We start from the raw sequence: 24533 nt of genomic DNA on the forward strand, positions 1-24533 counted from the left end.
ACCAAAATATGACACAAAGACAAAGTGAAAAAATTGTGTTGGAAAAATGACACCAATATGTTTGATTAATGCAAGGTTGTCACAAACTTTTACTTTGTAAAAAACACAATGTCTGCAAAGTGCAATAAAGCAAAGCACAATAAAACAAGTGTACCTGTATATCTGTTTCAGGTGTACAACATTATAATTCAATATCTGGATATACTATAAAGTGATTATCACCATAAGTCTAGTTACCATCCATCACCACAACATTCACCTCTTTCACCCATTTCACCCGCCCCTAACCCAGTTTCCCTCTAGTAACTACCAATCTATTCTCTCTCTCTGAGTGTTTTTGTTTTGTTTTATTTGTTTTGTTTTTTAGATTCCAGATATAAATCTGGAAATCATATAGTATTTGTCTTTCTCTACCTGACTTATTCCACTTAGCATAACACACTCAAGTTTCACCCTCAAGTTGTCACAAGTGGCAAGATTTCCTCCTTTTTATGGCTGAGTACTATTCTATTACACACACACACACACACACACACACACACACACACACACACACACACACACACACACCATACCTTCTTTACCCATTTGTCCATTGAAGGACACGGGGTTGTTTCTATGTCTTGGTACTGTAAAAAATGCTGCAATGAACATGCAGGTTCATATAGCTTTTCAAATTTGTGTTTTTGTATTCTTCAGATAAATAATCAGATGTGAAATTGCTGGGTTATAGGGTAGCTCTATTTTTTATTTTTTTTGAAGAATAGGTTGCCTTTTCATTTTGTTGATGGTTTCTATTGCTCTGCAGAAGCTTTTCAGTTTGATTTAGTCCTGTTTATTTTTTCTTTCATTTCCCTTGCCTTTGGAGTCAGACTCAAAAAAAAAAAATCACTAAGACCAATGGAGCTTACCACCTCTGTCTTCTTCAGGAATTTTATGGTTTCAGGTCTCACATTCAAGTATTTAATCCATTTTGAGTTAATTTCTTATATGATGTAGGGTAGTTGTCTAGTTTCATACTTTTGTGTGTAGCTGTCCAGTTTCCTCAGGACAATTTATTGAATAAACTTTTCTTTCCCTGTTGCATATTCTAGGCTCCTTTTAGTAAATTAATTGACTATATATATTTGGGTTTATTTTTGGGCCCATTATTCTGTTCCAATGACATATGTGTCTGTTTTTAATAGCAAAACCATATTGTTTTGATTAATATAGCTTTGTAGAGCAGTTTAGCATCAGTGAGCATGGTACATCCAGATTTGTTTTTTCTTTCTCAAGACTGCTTTGGCTATGTGGGGCCTTTTTTGGTTCCTTACAAATTTTAGAATTATTTGTTTTAGGTCTGTGAAAAATGCCACTGAAATTTTGATACATATTGTATTGAATTTGTAGATTGTTTTGGGTAGTATGGACATTTTAACAATGTTAGCTCTTCCGATCCATGAGCACAGGATACCTTTATGTTTATTTGTGTCATCTTCAGTTTCTTTTATCAGTGTCCTACAATGTTCATTTCACAGTACTTTCACTTTTTTGGTTAAATTTATTTCTATTATTCTTTGTGATGCAATTGTAAATAGGATTGTTTTAATTTCTCTTTTTAATAATGTGTTATTATTGTATAGAAACAACAGATTTCTGTACATTGATTTTTTTTCCTGCAACTTTATTGAATTCATAAATTAGTTCTGACAGGTTTTTGGTGGAGTCTTTAGGGTTTTCAATATATTATCATGTCATCCGTAATTAGAGACAATTTTTCTTCTTCCTTTATGATTTGGATGCCCTTCATATCTTTTCCTTGCCTAATTTCTATGGCTAGTGGCTAGAGTAGGCATTCTTGTATTCTTCCTGATCTCAGAATAAAAGCTTTCAACTGTTCACCATTGAGTATGATATTAGCTGTGGCTTTGCCCTACAAAGCCTTCATTGTATAGAGGTAGGTTCCTTCTATTCCCACTTCGTGGAATGGTTTTTCTTTTTTATCATAAGTGGATATTAAATTTCGTCATGTGCTTCTTTCTGCATTTATTGAGATGATCATATATTTTAATCATTTTGTTAATGTGGTATATCATATTGATTCATTTGCAAATGTTGAGCCATCCTTGCATCCTTGGAATAAATCCCACTTGAGCATGGTGTATGATTCTTCTATTGTACTGTTGAATTTGGTTTGCTAATATTTTGTAGAGGATTTTGTATCTTTGTCATAGGGATATTGGACTGTGATTTTTTTCTCTGGTGTCCTTATTTGGTTTTGGTATCAGGGTAATGCTGGCCTTGTACAATGAGTTTGGGAATGTTCTCTCCTCTTCAGTTTTTTGGAAGAGTTTGAGAAAGATAGGTATAAAATCTTTTTGAATGTCTGGTAGAATTCACCAGTTGAAGCCATCTGGTCTTGGACTTTTGTTTGTTGACTCAGATTACTGATTTAATCTCCTTGCTAGAAATTGATCTATTCAGATTTTCTTCATGATCCAGTCTTGAAAGATTATATTTCTAGGAATTTATCCTTTTTTTCTAGGTTGTCCAATTTGTGGTATGTAATTTTTCATAGTACTCTATTATAACCCTTTGTATTTCTGTGGTATCAGTTGTAACTTCTCCTCTTTCATTTTTTATTTTATTTGAGCCCTGTGTGTGTGTCCTTAGATCTGAAGTAAACAAATCTCTTGCAGGCAACAAACAGATGGGTCTTGTGTGTGTGTGTGTGTGTGTGTGTGTGTGTGTTTATCCATTTTGTTGATTATTTTCTGTTTCTGTTGTTCCTCTCTGTTCCTTTCTTCTTTTGTGGTTTGGTGATTTTCTTTAATGTTATGTTTAGATTTCTTTCTCATTATTTTATGTGTATCTACTATAGATTGTTGCTTTATAGTTACCATGAGGTTTACATATAACATATATATACAACAGTCTATTTTAAGTCGATAGCATTTTAAATTTGAGCACATTTAAAAAATTCTACATTTTTACATACACCCCCATGTTTTGTTTTGTTTTGTTTTGTTTTTTATTTTTTATACATTTTTAAATTTTTTTTTAATTTTTTTTTACAAATAGTTTATTGTCAAATTAGTTTCCACATAACACTCAGTGCTCATCCCCACAAGTGTCCTCCTCCAGGCCCATCCCCCCCTTCCCCACTATGTTTTGTTTTTGTAATGTCCTATTTTACATATTTTTATTTTGTATATCCCTTAACTGTTACACTGAATTTTGCTACTTATGTCTTTTAGCCTTTATATTAGCTTTATAAGTGGCTAATTCACTACTTTTACTAACATTTGCATTTACCAAAGAGATTTTACTTTCATGTGTTTTCTTGTTACTAGTTAGTGCTTTTTATTTTTAGCTTAAAGAAGTTCCTTTAACATTTCTTATAAGGTAGTTTAGTAGTAATGGACTTCTTTAGTTTTTGCTTTTCTGGGAAATTCTTTATCTCTACTTCAATTTTGATTGATAACCTTGCCAGTAGAGTCTTCTCCATTGGAAGATTTTTGTCCCCTAGCCCTTTGAATATATCATACCACTCCTTTCTGGCCTACAAAATTTTTGCTGAAAAATCTACTGACAGTCTTATGGGGGCTCCCTTCTATATGACAAGTTGTATTTCTCTTGCTGCTTTTAATATTCTCTTCTTATCTTTAACACTTGACATCATAATTATAAATTAAATAATCTCTTTGGGTTTATTTTATGTGGAACTTTCATTACTTCCTGAAGTTGAATGTCTGTTTCCCCAGGTTAGGAAAATTTTTAGCCATTATTTCTTCAAATAAATTTTCTACTGTTTTCTCTCTCTTCTGGGCTCCTATAATGCAGATATTACTCTGCTTAATGTTGTCCTACAAAAAGAAATTATTTTTTCTTTTTGCTGCTCTAACTGGGTCACTTCCACTGCTATCTTCTGGGTCACTGATCTGTTCTTCTACTTCATCTAGTCTTCTATTGAAACCCTTTAGTGCATTTTTCAGTTTAACTATTGCATTCTTTAGATATGAGACTTCCGTCTGGTACTTTCTTACCTTTTCCATCTCATTATTGAAGTTCTCACCATGTTTACCCATCTTCCCCTGAGTTTGGTGAGCATCTTTATGACCACTATTTTGAACTCTTTATCAGGTAGATTACTTATCTCCATTTCATTAAGATCTTTTTTTGTTGTTGTTGCGGTTTGTCTTATTCTTTTGTTTGGAACATAACAAACACTTCCTCTTGTTTAACTCTCTGTTTAACTCTCTGTTAAACTCCTCTTGTTTAACTCTCTGTTTGTTTCTATGTATTAGGTGAAACAGCAATCTTTCCCAGTCTTGAAGGAATGACCTTGTGTAGGAGATGAAAGTTCTTATTCAGGTGTACCCTAGCTTTTGTTTTTTTCCTAGATCTTGGTGATTTTCTAAGTAGCCTGATTTGTTCTTTTTTAATATAAATTACTGTCAATTTAGCCAACATTCAATGTAAAGTGTTCTCTTGATTTTGGGGGAAGAATCCCATGACTCATCTCTTACAGACAACACCCAGTCCTCGTACCAACAAGTGCCCTCCTCAATGCCCATCACCCATTTCCCCCTCTCCCCCACCCCAAAATCAACCCCAGATTGTTCTCTGTATTTAAGAGTCTCTTATGGGCTTACCCCTCTCTGTTTGAATCTACTTTTTCCCATTGTCTTCTGTTAAGTTTCTCAAGTTCCACATATGAGTAAAAATGTATGATATCTGTCTTTCTCTGACTGACATATTTCACTTAGCATAATACCCTCCAGTTACATCCATGTTATTGCAAATGTCAGGATGTCATTTTATATATATGTGTGTTTATTTATATAAATAAATAAATAAATAACAGATATATAAGCATATATATATATATATACACTTTTCTCCATATATGTATATGTTTATTTATTTATTTACCACATTTTCATTATCCATTCATCAGTTGGTGGACATTTGGGCTTTTCCCAACAATCTGGCTATTGTTGAAATCACTGCTATGTATATTGGAGTACATGTGCCCCAATGAATCAGCACTCCTGTATCCTTTGAATAAATTCCTAGTAGTACTATAGCTGGGTTGTAGGGTAGTTCTATTTTTAATTTTCTGAGGAACCTCCACAGTCTTTTCCAGAGCGACTGCACCAGTTTCCATTCCTACCAGCAGTGCAAGTGGGTTCCCATTTCTCCAATCCTTGCCAATTATCTGTTGTTTCCTGAGTTGTTAATTTTAACCACTCTGACTGGTGTGAGGTGGTATCTCAATGTGGTTTTGATTTGTATTTCCCTGATGATGAGTGATGTTGAGCATCTTTTCATGTGTCTGTTAGCCATCAGAATGTCTTCTTTGGAAAAGTGTCTATTCATGTCTTCTGCCCATTTCTTCACCAGGATATTTGTTTTTTGAGTATTGAGGTTGGTAAGTTCTTTATAGATTTTGGATACTAACCCTTTATCTGATATTCATTTGCAAACATCTTCTCCCATTCTGTCAGTTGCCTTTTAGTTTTGTTGATCGTTTCCTTTGCAGTGCAAAAAAAAAAAAAAAAAAAGAAAAGAAAAGAAAAGCTTTTTATCTTGTTTAGGTCCCAATAGTTCATTTTTGCTTTTATTTCCTTTGCCTTCAGAGACATGTCGAGCAAGAAATCACTTGTGGCTGAGACCAAAGAGGTTGTTGCCTATTTTCTCCTCTAAGGTTTTGGTGGTGGTTTCCTGTCTCACATTCAGGTCCTTTATCCATTTTGAGTTTATTTTTGTGTATGGTGTGAGAAAGTGATCTAGTTTCATTCTTTTACATGTTGCTGTCCAGTTCTCCCCGTACCATCTGTTAAAGAGGCTGTCTTTTTTCCATTGGATACTCTTTCCTGCTTTGTCAAAGATTAATTAATTTCTGTTCTGTTCCATTGAATTGTTTGTCCATTCCTAGTATTTTACTAGCATACTGTTTTAATCACTGCTATTCGGTAATGTGTTTTAATATCTGATAAATCTAGGGACTAAAGACTTATTTCTCTCAGAACTTTCTAGAGTACATTTGTTTCTGTCCCCCAGCTACATGTAACCATTTATCTGTTTTCCATCATCATAGATTTACCTTTCTTTCATTTTATATAATGGAGCCATAACATTTGCAATCTTTTACATCTACACATCTTTACACTAAGCATAATATTTTTGATGCTAATATTATCCATGTTGTAGTATATATCAGTAGTTCATTTCTTTTTATTGTTAAATTTCCTGAAATGGATATATATCATGCATTTTGCTTATCCATGCATTAGCTACTGGGCATTTGGATTGTTTTCACTTTTTTGCTATTATGAATAACACTATTATGAATACTCACAAGTCTTTGTGTGGACAAACACTCTCATTTCTCTTGGGTAAGAAGGACAGGGATTGCTACATCTTATGGTTAGCCTAATTCTTAAGAAACTGCCAAACTGCTTTCCAAGATAGCTGTACCATTTTACATTCCCACCAGTCATGTATGTGGGTTTCATTTTCTCCATATTTTAGTCAACATTATTCTTTTTTCTGTTAAAGTAGTTTAACTTGACAGACATACATTGAAATGACTAAGAATGTTAAACATCATTTTATGTGCTCATTAGTCATTCATGTATATTCTTTGGTGAGTTGTCAGTGCTAATCTTTTGCTCCTATATTTTTGTTAATGTTTGTTTATTTTTGAGAGAGAGAGAGCACAAGGAGGAGAGGGGCAGAGAGAGAGGGGGAGACAGAGAACCCTAAGCAGGCTCCGAGCAGAGCCTGATGCAGGGCTTGAACTCATGAACCGTGAGATCATGACCTGAGCTGAAGTTGGACACTTAGCCAATTGAACCACCAAGGTGCCCCTCTTTTGCCCGTATTTTGTCTGGGTTGTTTTCTCCTTAATCAAGTTATAGGATATTCCTTATATATTCCGGATACAAGTCCTTTATCAGATATATATGATCTGCACATATTTTCTCTCAGTCTACCTTTGTCTTCTTACTCAGTGGAGTCTTTTGAAGAGCAAAAGTTTTCAATGATAAAATCTAATTTATCATTTTTTGCCTTTATTGCTTGTGCTTTTTGATGTTTATATCTAATAAATCCTTGCCTAACCCATTGGTTCTCAAGTGGAGGCAGTTTTGCCTCCAGGGGACATTTGGCAATGTCTAGAGATATATTTTGTTGTGTTATCAGCTGAGAGGGAGTTGCTACTTGGGTCTAGTGGAAGAGGCCAGGGATGCTGCTAAACATCCTAGAATGCACAGGACAGCCCACAACAGAATTACCTGGCCAATCAGGTAAATAGGACCAGATTGAGAAACCCCCACCTCACCCAAGTCATGAAGATTTTCTCCTTCGTTTTCTTTGATGATTTCAGAGCTTATTTTTAGGTCTGTGATCCATGTTGAGTTCATGTGTGAGGTAGTTGTCGAAATTCACTTGTTGCATGTGGATATGAGTTGTCTCAGCATCATTTGTTGAAAAGAAATTTGGCCTCTTTCTTTTCCATTTGCTGGCCCTTTTGAATTATCTTTATCCTTTATAAACAATTACTTGACCATAAATGTTGAGGTTCTAGCTTTTTTTCAATTGATGTTTCAATGATACATTTTTTCCCATATTTTTACTTTTAACTTACCTATATCATTTGAAGAGAGTTTTTTTGTAGGTAACATACAGTCTGCTCATGTTTTTTTTAATCCATTCTGACAATTGGTGTGTTTACATCATTTACATTTAGCCTAATTATTGATATCTTTAGATTTGGGTCTAATGTTCTAATTTATCTCTTTTTTTCTCCATTTGTTGCTGCCTTTGGATTATCTTTTTTAGTATTGTTTTAATTTATTGTGTTTTTGACTATACCTCTGTGTTGCTTTTTAAGTAGTTTCCCTAAGGATTACAGTATACATACTTTTTAGAATCTATGTAGAATCAATAGTTGCCACTTAAACTGTGGTGTAGAAATCTTACTACTTTACACAAGTCTGTTGGGGCCATTTTCCCAACAGTATTTGCTCACGCTGCGTGTCTATGTCTCATTTGGGTAATTCTCACAATATTTCAAACTTTTTCATTATTATATTTGTTATGGTGATCTGTAATCATGATAAAAAACTCACTGAAAACTCAGATAATGGTTGACATTTGTATTGTTTTCTGGACATACGCTATTGCACACTTAAGAGTATAAACATACTATTATATACATTGGGAAACCAAAAAAATTTGACTCACTTTATTGTGATATCACTTTATTATGGTGGTCTCAAACTGAACCCACAGTATCTTCAAGGTATGCCAGTACTTTAAAGAACTGAGAAAATTTATTATTGAGATTTTTATTGTTTCTGTTGTTTGTCATTCATTTCCTGATGTTCCCAGTTTCCTTCTGACATAATTTTCCTTCCACCTAAAGAATTAGAACACATTTTCTGGCAATGACTTCTTTTTGTTTTCTTAAAAAATTTTTTTAAATGTTTTATTTATTTTTGAGCAAAAGAGACAAGAGTGTGAGTGGGGGAGGGGCAGAGAGAGAGGGAGACACAGAACCAAAGCAGGCTCCAGGCTGTGAGCTGTCAGCGCAGAGCCTGACATGGGGGTCAAACCCACGAACCTAAAGATCATGAGCTGTGCCAAAGTAGGATGCTTAACAAATTGAGCCACACAGACGCCCCTCTTTTAGTTTTATTTAATCTGAAATATATTTTTGGAGGGCACCGGGGTGGCTCAGTTGGTGAAACATCCAACTCTTGTTTTTAGCTCAGGTCATGATCTCACAATTCGTGGGATCCAGCCCCACATGAGGCTCTGTACTGACAGGGTGGAGCCTGCTTGGGTTTCTCTCTCTCTCAAATAAATAAACCTTTTTTGGCCTTATTCCTGAAGTATAATTTTTGATACAGGATTCTAATTTAGCAGTTCTTTTTAGTGCTTAAAACTGTTGTGCCATTTCCTTCTGACCTTTTTGGTTTTTGACCAAAATATGCTGTCATTTGAATTATTCTCTTAAAAATAATGCAGCAGTTTCTCTGACTGCTTTCAGATTTTTATTTTTCTTTTATTCTAAAGTGAATTTCATTGGGTTTCTCTTATTTTAGGCTCACTGAGCTTTTTGAATTTGTCAGATATAGCTCTTGGCAAGTTGAGGAAACTTTCATCCATTATTTCTTTCAGCATTTTTTCTGCAACACTCTTTTCTCCTCTCTTGGAATTCTAATAACATAAATGTAAGACCTTTGACATCATTTCACAGGCCGCTGAGCTCTTTTTATTTTTTCAAAGAGGTTTTATTGAAGAAAGTTTAATCCATCTCTTATGTTGTTCAATGTGGTTTATTTCTATGAATCCATCTTTAAGTTTACTGACTTTTCGCTCTCATCTTTATTCAATTTAGCCCATCTGACAAGTTTTCCTTTGGATTTTATGTTTTTTAGTTCTTTTTTTTCTCTTTTTAAAAAATTTTTAAAATGTTTAATGAGAGAGAGGAGCAGCTTGAGCCAGGGAGAGTCAGAGAGAGAGGGAGACACAGAATCCAAAGCAGGCTCCAGGCTCTGAGCTAGCTGTCAGCACAGAGCCTGACGTGGGGCTTGAACCCACAAACCGTGAGATCATGACCTGAGCCGAAGTCAGACACTTAACCTACTGAGCCACCCAGGCACCCCTATGTTTTTTAGTTCTAAAGGGACCTTTGGTCCTTTCATTTGTTTTAAGAATATCCATATGTTATTTTAGTTTCTCTCATGGAAATTTTCCCCTTTGGAAAAGCTCCTGATATTTGGCCCATTTTGTTTTGTTTTGTTTTTCCTTTTAACTCTTTCTCAGAGTCAGATGCAGAATACACAAAATAAAAATCTGGTTACTTTATTTTTTTAAGTTTATTTATTTTGAGAGAGACAGAGACAGTGCAAGTGGGGGAGGGGCAGAGAGAATCTCAAGCAAGCTCCACACTGCCAGCACAGAGCCTGATGTGGGACTTGGACCCATGAAGAAGCCGTGAGATCATGACCTGAGCCAAAACCGAGAGTCAGACACTTAACAACTGAGCCACCCAGGTGCCCAAAAATCTGGTTACTTTAGATGAATGGCAATGTACTGTGGTTCGTACAGTCAGAATTATGCTTTGGCTAATTTTTCTCATTTTGAGTTTAGAAAGAGAGCTAACCATGGGGTTCATAGACCTGGGTGTGCATGTTGCCTCTGCTTATTTCTAGCACTGTATTACTGACAAGTCTCTCCATCTCTCTGGGCCACATCTTCATGGGGGCTGAATGGATCTCTGAGCTACTCTCCTGTCGGGCATGGAAAGCAACATGTCCATTTGTCCTCTGGCTATTTCACCTCTGCCCTTGTTGGTCTTAGGACAATGATGGAAGACTGTTTTATGATGCTTATAAAATTCTTAGAAAATAAGACCACCATTGACCAAATACCTACTGGAGGCAGCAAGATTTAGTCTTAGTGGGAAATCGTATTTTCCGTATGATGGACAGGTGGATGCTAACATCTCTTCTTTCCAATTATGGGAGTCTCAGCATCTCATTGGAGCCCCTTCTTCCGAAGTTTTCCAAGGTCTGCCCAACCTCTTTGTTCTAGCCTTGCTGGGCCTGCCCTGGGATGCTCTGCCCCTACACTACCGCTTTCTTTCCTTTCCACAGCTACTTCAACTTTCGGCTGCTGCTGTGGACAAAGGACGCAGTGTAGGTGAGGTCCTCCAGTCAGTGCTGCGCTATGAGAAAGAGCGACAGCTGGACGAGGCTGTGGGAAATGTTACACGGCTGCAGCTGCTGGACTGGCTGATGGTGAACCTGTGATAGGTGCCCACCCTTCTCCCCCTCCCTTCTTACTTCCACAGCTCCCCTCTCCATATCCTTACAGAGCCCTAACGTTATCTTCATACCACTCACATCAAAGACACGTCATCTTATGCTAGTCATTGGATTTTGCAGATTTTCCTGTCCATGCAAGCAAGGACACAAAATTAAAAAAAAATTACAATTAAAGGACTCCAGGTGTTTGCTTTCCTTGGGATCCAATGGGACAATAAGATCAAGAAATTTCAGGAATTAAAAATCAGATGGAAAACAAGAAGAAAAATAGTGCTGGACTGAGAGGCCCTGCTAAGGTGTTTCTATGTATCCTGTCTGTGTTACGACTTGCAGATCCCTGGCCTTAAAATGTTCCCTAAGACTATTTAGCCTTTATAATCATGCAAATCACAAAATATCTTCTGTTTAACCTGAATCATTCTCATTATGATATGGAGGACTTGGCTTCCAAGTCTTGACCCCAGGAGGGCATTTGTTGGGATGAGCACTGAGTGTTGTATGTAAGCCATTTTTACAATAAATTACATTTTCAAAAAAAGGTCCAGAAGACCTGAGTTCTATTGCCAGTTCTAGAGTTTTCTGGCTATATGACCTGGGACAAGTCACCTGTTAGGACACTTCTTTGATTTTTACCACCCACCTAAGAGGCATTTAGGAAACTTTCTCCTTTGGTTCCTAATTTCTGTATTAATGCCATCTCCTGGAGGCTCTATTCAACTCTGTCAACTCCTGGAATATTTATCTTTCCTATTTTCTTTTGACCCTCTGCTATCTCATTCTGTTTCACCTTTATGGAGTGAACGGTATCTCCCTTCATGGAATAAGACACAGTGATTAAAATGAAAACTATAAACCCAGATATCTTTCTATATTGTTTATGAGTTTATAATCTTAAGAACTTTTTTTGTAAAATTGTATCTGTTCTATAATTACAATCATATGGAGATTATGTATTTGTGTAGATAAGGATTTTTTGAGGATGGTGGGTGAGCAAACATATCCTGTTATTTACTCAACTTCCTTTCAGAATATTCTGTCCTCTACTCCATGGTCCTAGAGAAGCATCAGTCATGGTACTACCACCATCACAGTATAGGCTTATGACCCAGACTGGCCAATCACAGGATCCCAATATCTCAGACGTAGTGCTTGGTTCAAATCCAATAATTTCTGATGCCAGCAATGCATCTTTTTACTGGATAATGGTGGTCACCTTAACATCTGGGCAGAGCTTGTCTTTAGAATGAAAACCACAAAAAGAAGCAAGACTAATAGTGGAGAGGGAGTCTGAGCCCTATGACCTTGTCTGAATTTTTAGATTCTGCTATGCCTGAAATTACACTTACCCCTCCTGATTCCCCAATTACATGAGCCAATAAATGTCCTTTGTTGCTTAAACTAGTTAGTATCTGAATTCAAACTAATAAGAATTCTATCAGGTTAGCTGTCTTGGGAGGAAAGGAAAAAAAATTCTTTTATTTAGAGTTCTATTAGTGATGCTATAACATTGAGTACTTACTCCTCCCCCCCATATACATACATTGTTTATCTGATTGAGGGCATGAGAATGGAGTGTAGGTGCAGGGACATTCTCTCCTATCTATCATAATAGGAATCATGCTTAACTAGCCATATGAATAAAGTTTAAAAACAAACCTTTATGCATTAAAAAAAACAACAATCTGTAATATGGTACAATATAAGTGCTGTCTCTAATAAAAATCACTGGTGGAAAGGAACAGGACACACCTTCAGCAAAGGTCATACAATAGGTGGTAAAATATTCATGTTCTTGGATGAAGAGTTTTTACTTTGATGCCCTGGGGAGGTCTTGGACTCCTCTGGTTCAACAACAGCCTCCGGCTTTTTGGAAGCTTCTGTTAGCTGAGGCAGCTGGACAACTTCAGATGCGTGCTGGAGAATGGCCTGCTGGTCACCTGAATACTGAACCTGCTGAGTGATGCCACCTTTTATTTTGTCTATGGTCTCATCTTTGATGGTCACCTCTGCCAAAGAAGAGAGAAGACAGAAGGAACAGTGTTCAAATGTGAATTGTATTCTGTCTATTAGACCAGAAATCAATTTGGGAAAATCCTGGGTGTAATAATATAAAAACAATTCATTTGTGAAGCACATTCTGTGTGTCTGGCATTATTCTAAGCACTTTACATTTATTAATTTCTTTGATCCTTTTCGCAACCATAGAGAATAGGCATTATTCTCATTCTCCTAAATGAAGAAACTGAGACATAGGCTAACCCAGTTGCCCAAGGGCCCACATTTGATAAATGGTAGAACCAGAATTAATCTCAGGCAACCTGACCCCAGGGACAATGTACATAACCATGAGGATATATTGCATATAAAAGATATCTGCATAATGCCATAATCAGTCTGATAAAAATTCAGAAGGTAATTACAGGCCAGCCAGAGGAGGATGCAGTGAAAGAAAAGGAAAGGAAGAGAAAAGAATTGAAGACAGGAGAAAAATGGAAAATCCTAATGATACTGGGGCAAAAAAAGGGCAAATCCAGCCAGAGGCAAGTCTCCTGAAAGAGGTTATATCTCAAAAGTGAGAAATGGCAGGCTCCTAGTGATGTAGTAGACTAACTATCCAAGGTGGAGTTCAGGGAAATTGACATGCAATCCTCCAGAGGTACCCGATCCCTGGACTATGGGAAGAGGACTATGGGAAGAGGACTGACTGTACCTTTTTTGCCCAAGTGATGATGCCCTTGAACCTTGTCCTTCCAAGCCTCAGAGGGGAAACAGAGACTGGGTGTTCTGGGTGTTCTCAGGGTCTGGGGCCTGGAACGTGATTTGAGATTCCGTGGCTCATGAATCCAAGCATGCTTGAGGGCCTGGTCAGGGGTCATGCGAAGAGAAGGTTCCCATCTATATACCAACAAAGCCCAGCATGGATTATTGTTTTGCTTCCTTTTCTAATATTGAAAACATTTTAAAAGACCCCAACAAGGAATCTAAATAAGGTATAATAAAAATAGTTCGTTCTTAACCATTCTAAGCTTTGTTATAACTCAAAGATATCATAGAACAAAGATTACATATAAAAGTACTTGGAAACAACTATGAAAATAATCTTTTTAGGAAATTTACATGACAAACCAGGGAATACATGAGAGCCCAAATCTTCTAGAGTTCTTGGAAATTCCCTCACAAGAAATATTATAGAAAATCTTAACCACTGGGAGTTAGGGTTCCGTAAACTAAGATCAAAACAAAGAGATGCTCAATTTTAATTCCCAAAATTTGGGACTTCAAATGTATCACATAGAATATTGTAGAATGCTAGAATATTAAGATTATAAGGAGATTTGGGTATAATCTAGTCAAACTTCCAGTGCAGTGACAAGGCATCTGATAGAACCTTCAATGCGGAATCATCTTCCTGTTCTTGAGTATTTTTAGTGACAAGGCACTTACATAATTAGCTATTCCCATACTGATAAAACTAATTCTTTAAAAATTCTTCATTTTTATTGAGCCTAAATTCACACTTCCCAGGAACCTGCACACTAATAAACAGACCCAGGTTCTAATTCTACTCACTAACATTACAATAGTCCCACCTTCTCCATGGGGTAATAACTTCCATCCCCAGTGGATGCCTGAAACTGCAGACAGCACAAAAATCTATATATACTATGTGTTTTCCTATACACATACCTATGATAAAACTAATTTATAAATTAGGCACAAGAATTGATTCACAACAATAACTAATAATAAAATGGAATTATAATTTACTGTCAGAAAAATTATGTGAATGTGGCCTCTTCCTCTAAAAAACATCTTCTAGTGCTGTACTCACCCTCCTTATGATGTGAGATGATAAAATGCCTATGTGATGGGATGAAGTGAGGTGAATGACACAGGCAGTGTGATGTAGTGCTAGGCTACTAATGACCTTCTGACGAGACGTCAGAAGGAGGATCATCATCTGCTTCTGGACCACAGTTGACTGCGAGTAATGGAAACCATGGAAAGTGAAACCATGGGTAAAGGGGCTACTGTACAGAGAATGGGACAACTCATCTGTCTTTTATGACACAATCCTCCAACTATCCGAAAACATTTACATTGCCACTAAGTGTTGCTCATATGATATGGCTGCCACCTTCCTGCATAGGAAATTCCAGCTGTCGTCTTACTGGTACCCACCATGCTGGGAATACCTTCTAACTGCAGGGAGATGGCATTAATGTTGTAGACTCATCAAGCTCACAAAAAACTCAAGCTCCCAGTTCTTTTTCAAATGAATTGCTGTTAAGCTAGAACTCCCCACAGGACTTTACATTTACCTCTATTAAATTTGACTCAAAACCTCTAGTCTCTCATTCCAAAAATTTGCTAATTAGTTAAAAAAAAAAAAGAATGATCAGATAATAGGTCCCATTAGCATGACTGTTCCTTACAAGTTGTGAGCAACCAGCCCTTTGCTCTAAATAAGAAAATAATTTCTTTCTTGGTTCTGAGCTGTGTTCTGGATGGCTGGGTTTTCTGGATAATTCACCTCCATCTCAGTAGTGGGTTTCTGTCATTTGTTAAAGCACATTCATTTTATAGCCTCAGCAAGAAGCTGGCGGTGGGTGTGGACATGGAGATAATGAGGGAGTACAGGATCCTTCTCCATCTCCATTCTCCAGATGAGTAGCATGACCCTCAAATGGGAAAACCTTCAGAAGTACTTGATGGCTTATCCTCTGAGCTAGTGCACAAATGCCAGAAAAGTATTTTGCTAAAACAACTCTATCTCACTGAAAGAATGAGAGACCACAAACCTACGATCTCTAAAAATGCTGAACAATTGTAGGACTGATATAACTAGAAGGCACCTTAGGAATGCCCCTATTATACAGAAAAGGAGACTGAGGCCCAGAGAGAGACAATGACTTATCAAATATGTAGCTAATCTATTTGCCATTCGGTGGAAACACACTTGAAAAATCTTTTAAAATAATTACAAGAGCTGGGGCGCCTGGGTGGTTCAGTTGATTGAGCGTACTACTTCGGCTCAGGTCACGATGTCATGGTTCGTGGGTTCGAGCCCTGCATCGTGGGTTCGAGCCCTGTATCGGGCTCTGTGCTGACAGCTCAGAGCCTGGGGCCTGTTTCAGATTCGGTATCTCCCTCTCTCTCTGTCCCTCCCCTGCACATGCTGTCTCTCTCTCTCTCAGAAATAAATAAAACATTAAAAAAATTAATGACAAGAGCTAACATGTTCTAAACACCTTGTAAACTTGGCACTGCTCGGAATGCTTTTTGTACTGGTTGTTTTTTTACTGTGACTTGACTGAAGTACAGAATCTAATTTCTAAGAGTCAAAATAAGCATATCGGTTTGTAAAAGCTGAACAAAATAAATGGTTTCTAGATCACCCCTTCCCTAATAACTGAATACAAAGAGGATTTAGGCTGTAAATCCTAGGGGAATAGGGAGGGAACCAGAGACTGTACACTGGGTATGTATGTAAACAGTTACAATATGGGGGAGATTGACTTCAGTTCATGAAGCAAAAGCTATTTCGACTCGCCTACACCTTGCTTCCAGGCAGTCTGAGGCCACGAAGGCAAGTACTACTCACACACTGCAATCCAGGGCAAGTCATTGTTTGAGCCACAGCCTCCACATATCACAGTGAAGCAAATTATCTGCCCTGCTAATCACACAGGAAGGGAAGAGAGCAGTCTGATGAGGGAAGGCATTCTACAGATTCGCAAGCACTATGATCACTAATTATTATTATTTTTTATAACTGCGTCCCGGTCCCAGACTTCCACCAGCAAATGTGTGGGAAAGAACAGTGTCTAAGAGGAAACCTAAAGGCAAAGACACCCTGACAAACTCACACCAAACACCTTCTGAGAAAGTCCAGGAAGCTGGCGTCGTAGGTTTTCAGCACCATCGTGAGATCCTTGGAATCCGGGTATCTTTTCCTCCCCCTGTTGTTGGTCATATTTTTAGGAAAACCTTTGGAATCTTTAGAGATACAACATTCTGTGTTTAGTTCCAGGTGTTACTATTCATCGGCCACATCACAGCTGTTCACTCAACCATGCGGCTGCTTAGAGTGGTTCAGCTCTGTCTCTGGCCAATACCACACCCTCCCATACACACAAGCATGCCCTCAGTGTCAGTCAGGTGGAAAGAACCACATGTAGAGTATCCAGGGAATGCAGTTAACCTTTACAAACAATTCTCCCCACTATCCGGTATGTTCTGAGCCTCCTGCCCTCCTCCTCCTCCTCAAATCAAATGGCTTCAATGGTTTAATATTAACCAAAGTAAAATAATAATGATAATGATAATATAATAATAATAATAAAATAAATCTGAAGTGACAAAAATATCAGCTCTGAACAAAAAAAGATGTTGTCTATTCTTGGATTTTCTATGCCCTCACTCCTTTCCCACTAACCCAATAAAATGAGAATTTGGGATACTCCTGAAGTATAACAAGGAAGTTATTGTAGGAGAATCATCTGCTTTCAAAACTCATTTACAAGCTACACAAGCAAATCAATCTCATTACTTTTTATGGTCACATCAAAATTTTGTCCGTAAATTGAAACGGCCAAACTTGGTTTGTTGCTTAAGACACAGCCTGGAAATGACTTTCTTCAGTCATTTTTCACTGAATAAAACCCTAACCAAAAGTATTTGTCATGCCTGAAAAGAAGCCCTGAAGACAGCTCCAGAGGTTTCACTAAAATGCTCTGTGCAATGCTTTGAAGGTAAGAACACTCATCTGAACATCTATACTCTGGTGGGCATGTTCAGAAAAGACGACCACTTATGCTCATACCTTGAAAATCTACATATGGATGGATATGAACAGGTACATGTAATTTACATATTAACTGAATTCTCACAAAAACTCCGTGGGGTTCACATGATGGGCATTCTAGAAGGTGTATAATGAAGCCTTTCGATTACTTTTGTAATTAAAGAACATCTGCTTATACTGAATTCCTAGAAGAGACCACAGTGTGTATATGTGTGTATACACACACATGGGTATATGTGTATCTAAAGACATAAAAATAAATTGGAGATACTGCATAGGGTATAGGTCTTGTGAACTCATATAAACCCCAGTTCCTTTTTGACTATGGCATCATTACTCCCATTTGATCCTGTGTTGCCCTTTTAACAAATGACTGAAGAATCAGGCTCACAGGCTTATAAATAACAGCTCATAAAGCTGTCAGTATGTAATTGTTTTTCTGTACAAGCTTCTCTCATCTCTTGGACACTCCCCAATATTTAATTATTATCTCCATCTCCTTCTTGCTGCCTGGAGCATGTAAGTATCTTACTACTCTTGAGGCAACATCACTTTGTTGCTAATCAAGCATATAAACTACAAGTGGCTCGGGTTTCAGGATCTGTTGGCAGCCCAAATCTGGGAAACAGAGAGTCAAGAATTGAGGTGAACATAATGTTTCTCAAATTTACCTTATTATAAGAATCACAAAGAACTATTATTAAAAACAGACTCTTGAGTTCTACCTCAAATCTGCTATATCATAGGTTATACAGAAAGACAATGGGAATTAGCATTTTGCCAAGTTCTTAACTGGTTCTTTTCTTTCTTTCTTTTTTTTTTATGTTTGTTTTGGGGAGCTATTGGGCGTAGAGAGAGAGGGAAGAGAGAATCCCAAGCAGACCCCATGCTGCCAGCAAAGTGCCTCAGGTGGGGCTCAATCTCATGAACCATGAGATCATGACCTGAGCAGAAATCAAGAGTTAGATGCTCAACTGACTGAGCCACCCAGGCATCCTACCCCAACTGATTCTTATAATCAGATAAAGTTTGGGAAACACTGAAGAGGATGTAGGTCCCAATAAAGTCCTTTCTTATGCAGGAAGTGAAGACATATGGATGTTGCTACCAAAAACACGTCATTATTTTAAAGCCTCATGCTGATGGTAAAAAACCAGTACTCTACAAGCCACACCCTCTAACTATGCCCTATATTACTTTCCTTTTAGTACCCCCGACAATATACAATCCTGAGTTCAGTGTTATGGGCTTAAGATGTAACCCTTCCTACAATGCCTTGTCTAGCAAGAGGGAATATCAGTATCCCTACTTTTCTTTCCCTAAATCCTTTGAAATCCAAAAGGCTAAATTAAACATAGTGGATGGGAAAAATATATTTGGGGTACAAGACCAGTTCCATTGCTCTATGTATAAATTATACAAACAAGTCAGCCAGATCTTCCTACCTAGCCATCAAACCTCTCTAGAAAAAGTTTTAGTGCATGAGCACTATTCTAAGGCAATCAGGACACTGACTGTGCTCAAAGAGAAGGTCTTCAAAGTTCTGGCTGTGACTACAAGGCGACATCTCAAAGATTTAACCATTGGAATGGCATGGAACTGACCAATCACAAAGGATGACATCTTTGTCACTGAAACAGCATCATGAAGGACCCTCTACTTGCCAGACCTTAAACCTTTAGTTTCTGGATCATAGAATCCAATGAGTCCTGGGAAGGGGGCCAGGGAGCCTGTAGCTGTGGCAGTGGCTTTTTACCAAATGATGCAGAAGGAGACTACATTTTAACTCCCCCGTATAATTGAACCAGTGTATACTGACTAACCACCAACATGACTAAAACCTTTCAGTCCAGAAGGATCCCTCATTTAGGGTATTTTTAACTTTTTTATTGATGGGGCAAGTTATGGAAAGAAAGTAAGGGATTTTCTCTCCCCTCATTTTTGGGGGCATTCTGGGGTGGAAACAAGAAGTGAGAGCACTAGGAGTGATGGAGATTCCACAGCCAATATAAGCCTGTAAATTAACCTGATGAGAATGGCTGGTCAGAAATGTCATTCCAGATGGCACAGAGCCCCTAATTGTGGAGTCCCTTTTCCCTCACATCTGGCTTTGCTCCACATGGCTGAACTTCCATTTAACTATGGCTTTTTTTTTTTTTTTTAAACATAAAAATCCCTTAGGTTCTTGTGGTACTTTAAAAGGATATTAGCCATGGGACTGACTTCATCTTTTTGGTGCATAGTACCCTGGAAGCCCTGCCTCAGTTGGACCTTGTTGACCCACCTGTCCACCTTGTACAGCACCAGTCAAGTAGAAAGGCTTAGGGTCAGAAATCCCAGAACATGGAAACAGCATGGGACCACGGATGAGGCTTAATTCCAGCAATTAGGCAGATGTCCTCTACGTAACTAGCAAGCTACAACATACCCACAGCCAAACTGTTGTGACAACCTTTATTTACCCATTTGACAGCCAAGTTTCAATGATCCTGGCATAGTAAAGATCTGGGGATTTAAGAGAATTTCAGCAGGAAAGAATAATTCTCCATTAATTATATAATGTAGCAAAGAAATTTCCCACTCTTCTTGAAAAGAAGCTTCTGCTCTTTGATTTCCCTGTGCAGTACATAGTGTGAAAGGGCAAGCTGTTTGCAAGAATAAGAAAATTTTATAGGAGAGGACATAATTACAATATTTCAAAGTTTTGAGATCTGTTGCTAGATTTTCTTAATAGGAAACTGGTTATTTTTATGCCAAGACCTCCTTTGCAATGTGAATTCCCCATCCCACCTCCATCATGCTTTCTGGTACCACTTCTCAGCATCTTTTTACTTTTCTAACAGAAACTCCCAGTCACAACTTGCCCTTTGGGATGGAGCCATAGGGAAAGCATTAAATGGGGTTTAGAGTATGGAAGATATCTTCAAGGTCTGTAAAAGCTCATCATCACAATGGGAGGAAGAGATTTAGACCTGAGGACTTACCAAAAAATGTCTGTCTCCTGGAGGCCGTCTGAATGAAGTGGGTTGGCGGCAAGCCCAGCACCTTCAACAAGTACAATACAGTGGGTTCACTCTTGTGGGGTCACACATTAGAGCTGGTGGGATTTTGGCCAAACTTTGCTTCTATAGATAAGGACCCGAGGATATTAAGTGATAACCTCAAGCCAGTGGCAAAGAGGCCGCGAGCACGGGTCTTCTGACTCCTAATTTAGGGCTGTTTCAGTATCCTGAGGATCAATATTAGCCATGTTATTCTAAATAAGTATTAGCACCAACTAGAGGTAGGCCACTCTAGATGGAAGACGGATCTCATTGTCAGAATAAATAAACCAGTATACATGCTGACCACCTTTGAATTAAGGAATGACATATCCCAACTCATAACACTGGGAAGGGAGGAAGGAAAAATGAGGTGGAAATCACCAGATGGGCATCAGCCTACTATTTGACAAAATATCTTCTTGAAAAGAAAAGTATAAACCTACTTGTTCACCTTTGCCCACTGAAGCCTATAAGGATGCACAAAGATAGAGGAATTACAAGTGTCACCCTCAGCCCTGGGTCACCTACCTATCCTTGCAGCTGGGTTCCCAGTCTTATTCATGCACAGCCCTGTCCTTCTCCTCCTCCTCCTCAGCCTCACTGACAGGTTAGGAGGAAGCCGAATCAGTCTGGACAGTGGGAACCTCAACCCAGATCTCATACTTTCCTAATTCTTCTTGGTATTGGAAGTGGATTGGTTCAGGGATGATTCATTTAATCATCCATCGTCAATCACAGAAGCCAAGTACTCTGATCATCTCATTTTACAGAGGTCCAGAAGTGGGAGAAAGAGCCAGGACTAGACTCCAGATTTACCGATTTCCAGGTCAGTGTTCATTCCACCATAGATATCATTTATAGTTATTATTACCTCAATTATTTTTTTATTTTTTAATGTTTATTTATTTTGAGGGAGGGGGGAGGAGCATGACCAGGGGAGGGGCAGAGAAAGAGGGAGAGAGAGATAATCCCAAGCAGGCTCCACAATGTCAGCACAGAGCCCAATGTGGAGCTTGAACTCAACTGTAAGATCATGACCCGAGCTGAAAATCAAGAGTCAAACACTTAACTGACTGAGCCATCCAGGTGCCCCAATTACCTAAATTATTTTAATACTTATTAGTTTCAACCATGAAATGAAACTATGTTTAATAATTCTCAAGGGTGTGTGTATATCCCTCTGACCACCTTTAACTTTGAAACAATCTAGAAAATAGAATTTGGGGATGGATGGATGGACAGACGGATAATTAAATAGAATAACATGTATGTACATACACACACACACATACACACATACACATATGGGGACAGAGAGAGAGAGAGAATAAACAGAGACAGAAAAAACAAACAGGGAAATTAGATAGATCTTTGTTCACAGTCAAAATATCTTTTTTCAGGGGGAGGAGGCAAGATGGCAGAGAAGTAGGGAGCTCCGTACATTTCACTCACCCCATCTCTCCAACGGAGAAGACCTGAAGCCACAGGAACCCTTACAGAATCCAGGAGTTTGGGAGGAAAAGGAGACAGCGTTCACTGAGAAAACCTTACGGTGTGAATGCAAACTGGGGAAGATAAAAACAGGCTGGCTACAGAGACACGGAGGGAGGGGAGGGAGCCCCTTTGCGGGGAGCCCAGTGAGTCAAGGGGAAAAGAAAGAGTGGCTGAAACTGCTCAAGGAACTGTCCCTGTCCCTGGAGAACACAGTTTCCAGTTCTAGCTGTACAGCTGACTTTGAGCGAGACATACTGCTCCCAGGTGACACCAGGAGAAACCGCTCCTCTGCTCGCCAGCTCGACCGGAGGGGAAGCAGTGCGCCTGCTCCGCCGCTCTTCTGGCTCGGCTGGATCCCCAGGTTTATATTTTGGGTGATGTCAATGGGGTGTGCAGACTAAGATCTGGAAACGAGGCGTGGCTTGGGACATAGAGCATGGCCCACCTCGGCTACACCAGAGGCACAGGGAGATGGAACCCAAAAGAGTGAGTTGCAATGCTTAGTTCGAGAAAGGACTGGGGAGCTGCCATTTTTCTCCCTACAACCACCAAGGCAGGACCTCAGGGATNGCTTCCTCCCCACCCTGTCATTTATTTCTTTGTATATGTTCTTCCATCAGCACTGCATACACCCTGCTCTTTATTTGTAGCTNTGAGTAATAAGACTATATAGTTTCTCTGAGGAACATTATCTTCGCTTCTTTCTCCTCACCTCCCACCATATTCTCCTCTTTCTCTCTCTGAATTAAGCCTCTTAGTCTCTTTGCCTGGTCATTTCTCTTCCAATATCGCTTCCTCCCCACCCTGTCATTTATTTCTTTGTATATGTTCTTCCATCAGCACTGCATACACCCTGCTCTTTATTTGTAGCTGGGAATTCTGGTTTTATGCTTTTAGACCATCCTTTGTCTTTTGGGTTTTTTTCTTTTTTCTTTTCTTCTTTTTTATTTTTATTATTTGCTTTTCCTCCTTCCTCTTTTTTCCCCTTCTTTTTTTTCTTTTTCTTTTTCCCTTTCAGTTTACATGTTTGTTGGATTTGTCTGTGCATTTGTGTGCCTTTGTTCTCTGTGTGCTTGTTCATCTGTTTTCTTTTCCAGGGCTACCTCAAGAAACACGCCAAAGTACACAAGGTGGAGAGTCCCAAATACCACTATGAGTAGGGAAATAAAATAAACAAAGTCTCAACAAGAGAGACCAAGAGATCATTCAAAGAACACTTCCTGAACGGACAAGCCCTGGACAGTCAATGAGCCTTCTTTAATATAGCAGTACTCGCAAGTGCAGAGTGCCTAACAAGCTTTTAAAACTAACAAGAGACAGAAAGCTAGCCAAAATGACGAAATGGAAGAACTCTCCTCTAAAGAAATTCCATGAAGAAATGACAGAGAACTGCTCAAAACAGATATAAGCAACATAACTGAACAAGAATTTAGAACAATAGTCAAAAATTAATCGCTGGGCTTGAAAAAGGCATGGAAGACATCAGAGAAACTATTGCTACAGACTATGGAGCTTAAAAATAGTTGTGATGAATTAAAAAATGCTATAAATGAGATGCATAATAAAATTGAGGCAACCAATCACAGATTGCAGAGGCAGAGAGGAGAAAAGGTGAATTAGAAGACACACCTGTTAGAATGGCTAAAATAAAAAACTCAATAAACAATAAGTGTGAACCAGGATGTAGAGGAAAAGGAACTCCCATGCACTATTGGTGGGAATGTAAGAAGGTGCAGCCACTGTGGAAAACAGTTTGAAGATTCCCCACAAATTCACAATAGAATTACCACATGATCCAGTATTTCCACTACTGGTTATTTACCCAAAGAATACAAAAATACTAATTCAAAGGGATACATGCACCCCTTTGTTTAGTGCAGCATTATTTACAATAGCCAAATTACGGAAACAGCCCAAGCGTCCACTGATAAATGAATGGATAAAGAAGAGGTGGTATATATATGTAATAGAATGTTATTCAGCCATAAAAAGGAATGAAATCTTGCCATTTGCAACAACATAGATGGAGCTAGAGAGTATAGCGCTAAGTAAAATAAATCAGAGAAAGACAAATACCATATGATTTCACTTATACTTGGAATTTAAAAATCAAAACAAATGAAAAAGAAATCAGAGACAAAAAAAAAAAAACAAACCCCACAGACTCTTAACTACAGAGAACAAACTGATGGCTACCAGAGGGGAGGTAGGTAGGGGGATGGATGAAATAGGTTAAGGGAATTAAGAGTACTCCTAACATGATGAGCCCTGACTAACAAAATTGTTGAATCACTACACTGTACACCTGACACTAATATAACACTGTATGTTAATTATACTGGAATTAAAAATTTTAAAATG

The 24533-nt window shown here is 38.3% G+C and overlaps 2 protein-coding genes across 12 annotated transcripts in view; one reads left to right on the forward strand and one right to left on the reverse strand.

Moving 5' to 3' along the window:
- The window catches only part of AKAP3 (A-kinase anchoring protein 3), a 33431-nt gene extending 22431 nt beyond the window's left edge, over positions 1 to 11000 (forward strand). For all 5 annotated transcript variants that reach the window (XM_077759153.1, XM_077759154.1, XM_077759155.1 and 2 more), the window contains one exon: positions 10656 to 11000. In XM_077759153.1, coding sequence (XP_077615279.1) covers positions 10656 to 10811 — 156 coding nt within the window. In that variant the 3' untranslated portion in view covers positions 10812 to 11000. The remainder of the gene's footprint in view (positions 1 to 10655) is intronic.
- A 1464-nt stretch (positions 11001 to 12464) lies between these two features.
- DYRK4 (dual specificity tyrosine phosphorylation regulated kinase 4) overlaps positions 12465 to 24533 on the reverse strand; it is a 55621-nt gene continuing 43552 nt past the window's right edge. For 6 of the 7 annotated variants that reach the window (XM_077759164.1, XM_077759162.1, XM_077759159.1 and 3 more), the window contains 4 exons: positions 20619 to 20679; positions 16697 to 16826; positions 13537 to 13721; positions 12465 to 12832 (listed from right to left, as the gene is read on the reverse strand). In XM_077759164.1, coding sequence (XP_077615290.1) covers positions 12588 to 12832; positions 13537 to 13721; positions 16697 to 16826; positions 20619 to 20679 — 621 coding nt within the window. In that variant the 3' untranslated portion in view covers positions 12465 to 12587. The remainder of the gene's footprint in view (positions 12833 to 13536; positions 13722 to 16696; positions 16827 to 20618; positions 20680 to 24533) is intronic. The other variant, XM_077759160.1, reaches the window with a different exon arrangement.

This window comes from Crocuta crocuta, unplaced genomic scaffold, assembly GCF_008692635.1.
Source record: "Crocuta crocuta isolate KB4526 unplaced genomic scaffold, BGI_CrCroc_1.0 scaffold72, whole genome shotgun sequence".
Classification (NCBI taxonomy): Eukaryota; Metazoa; Chordata; class Mammalia; order Carnivora; family Hyaenidae; genus Crocuta; species Crocuta crocuta.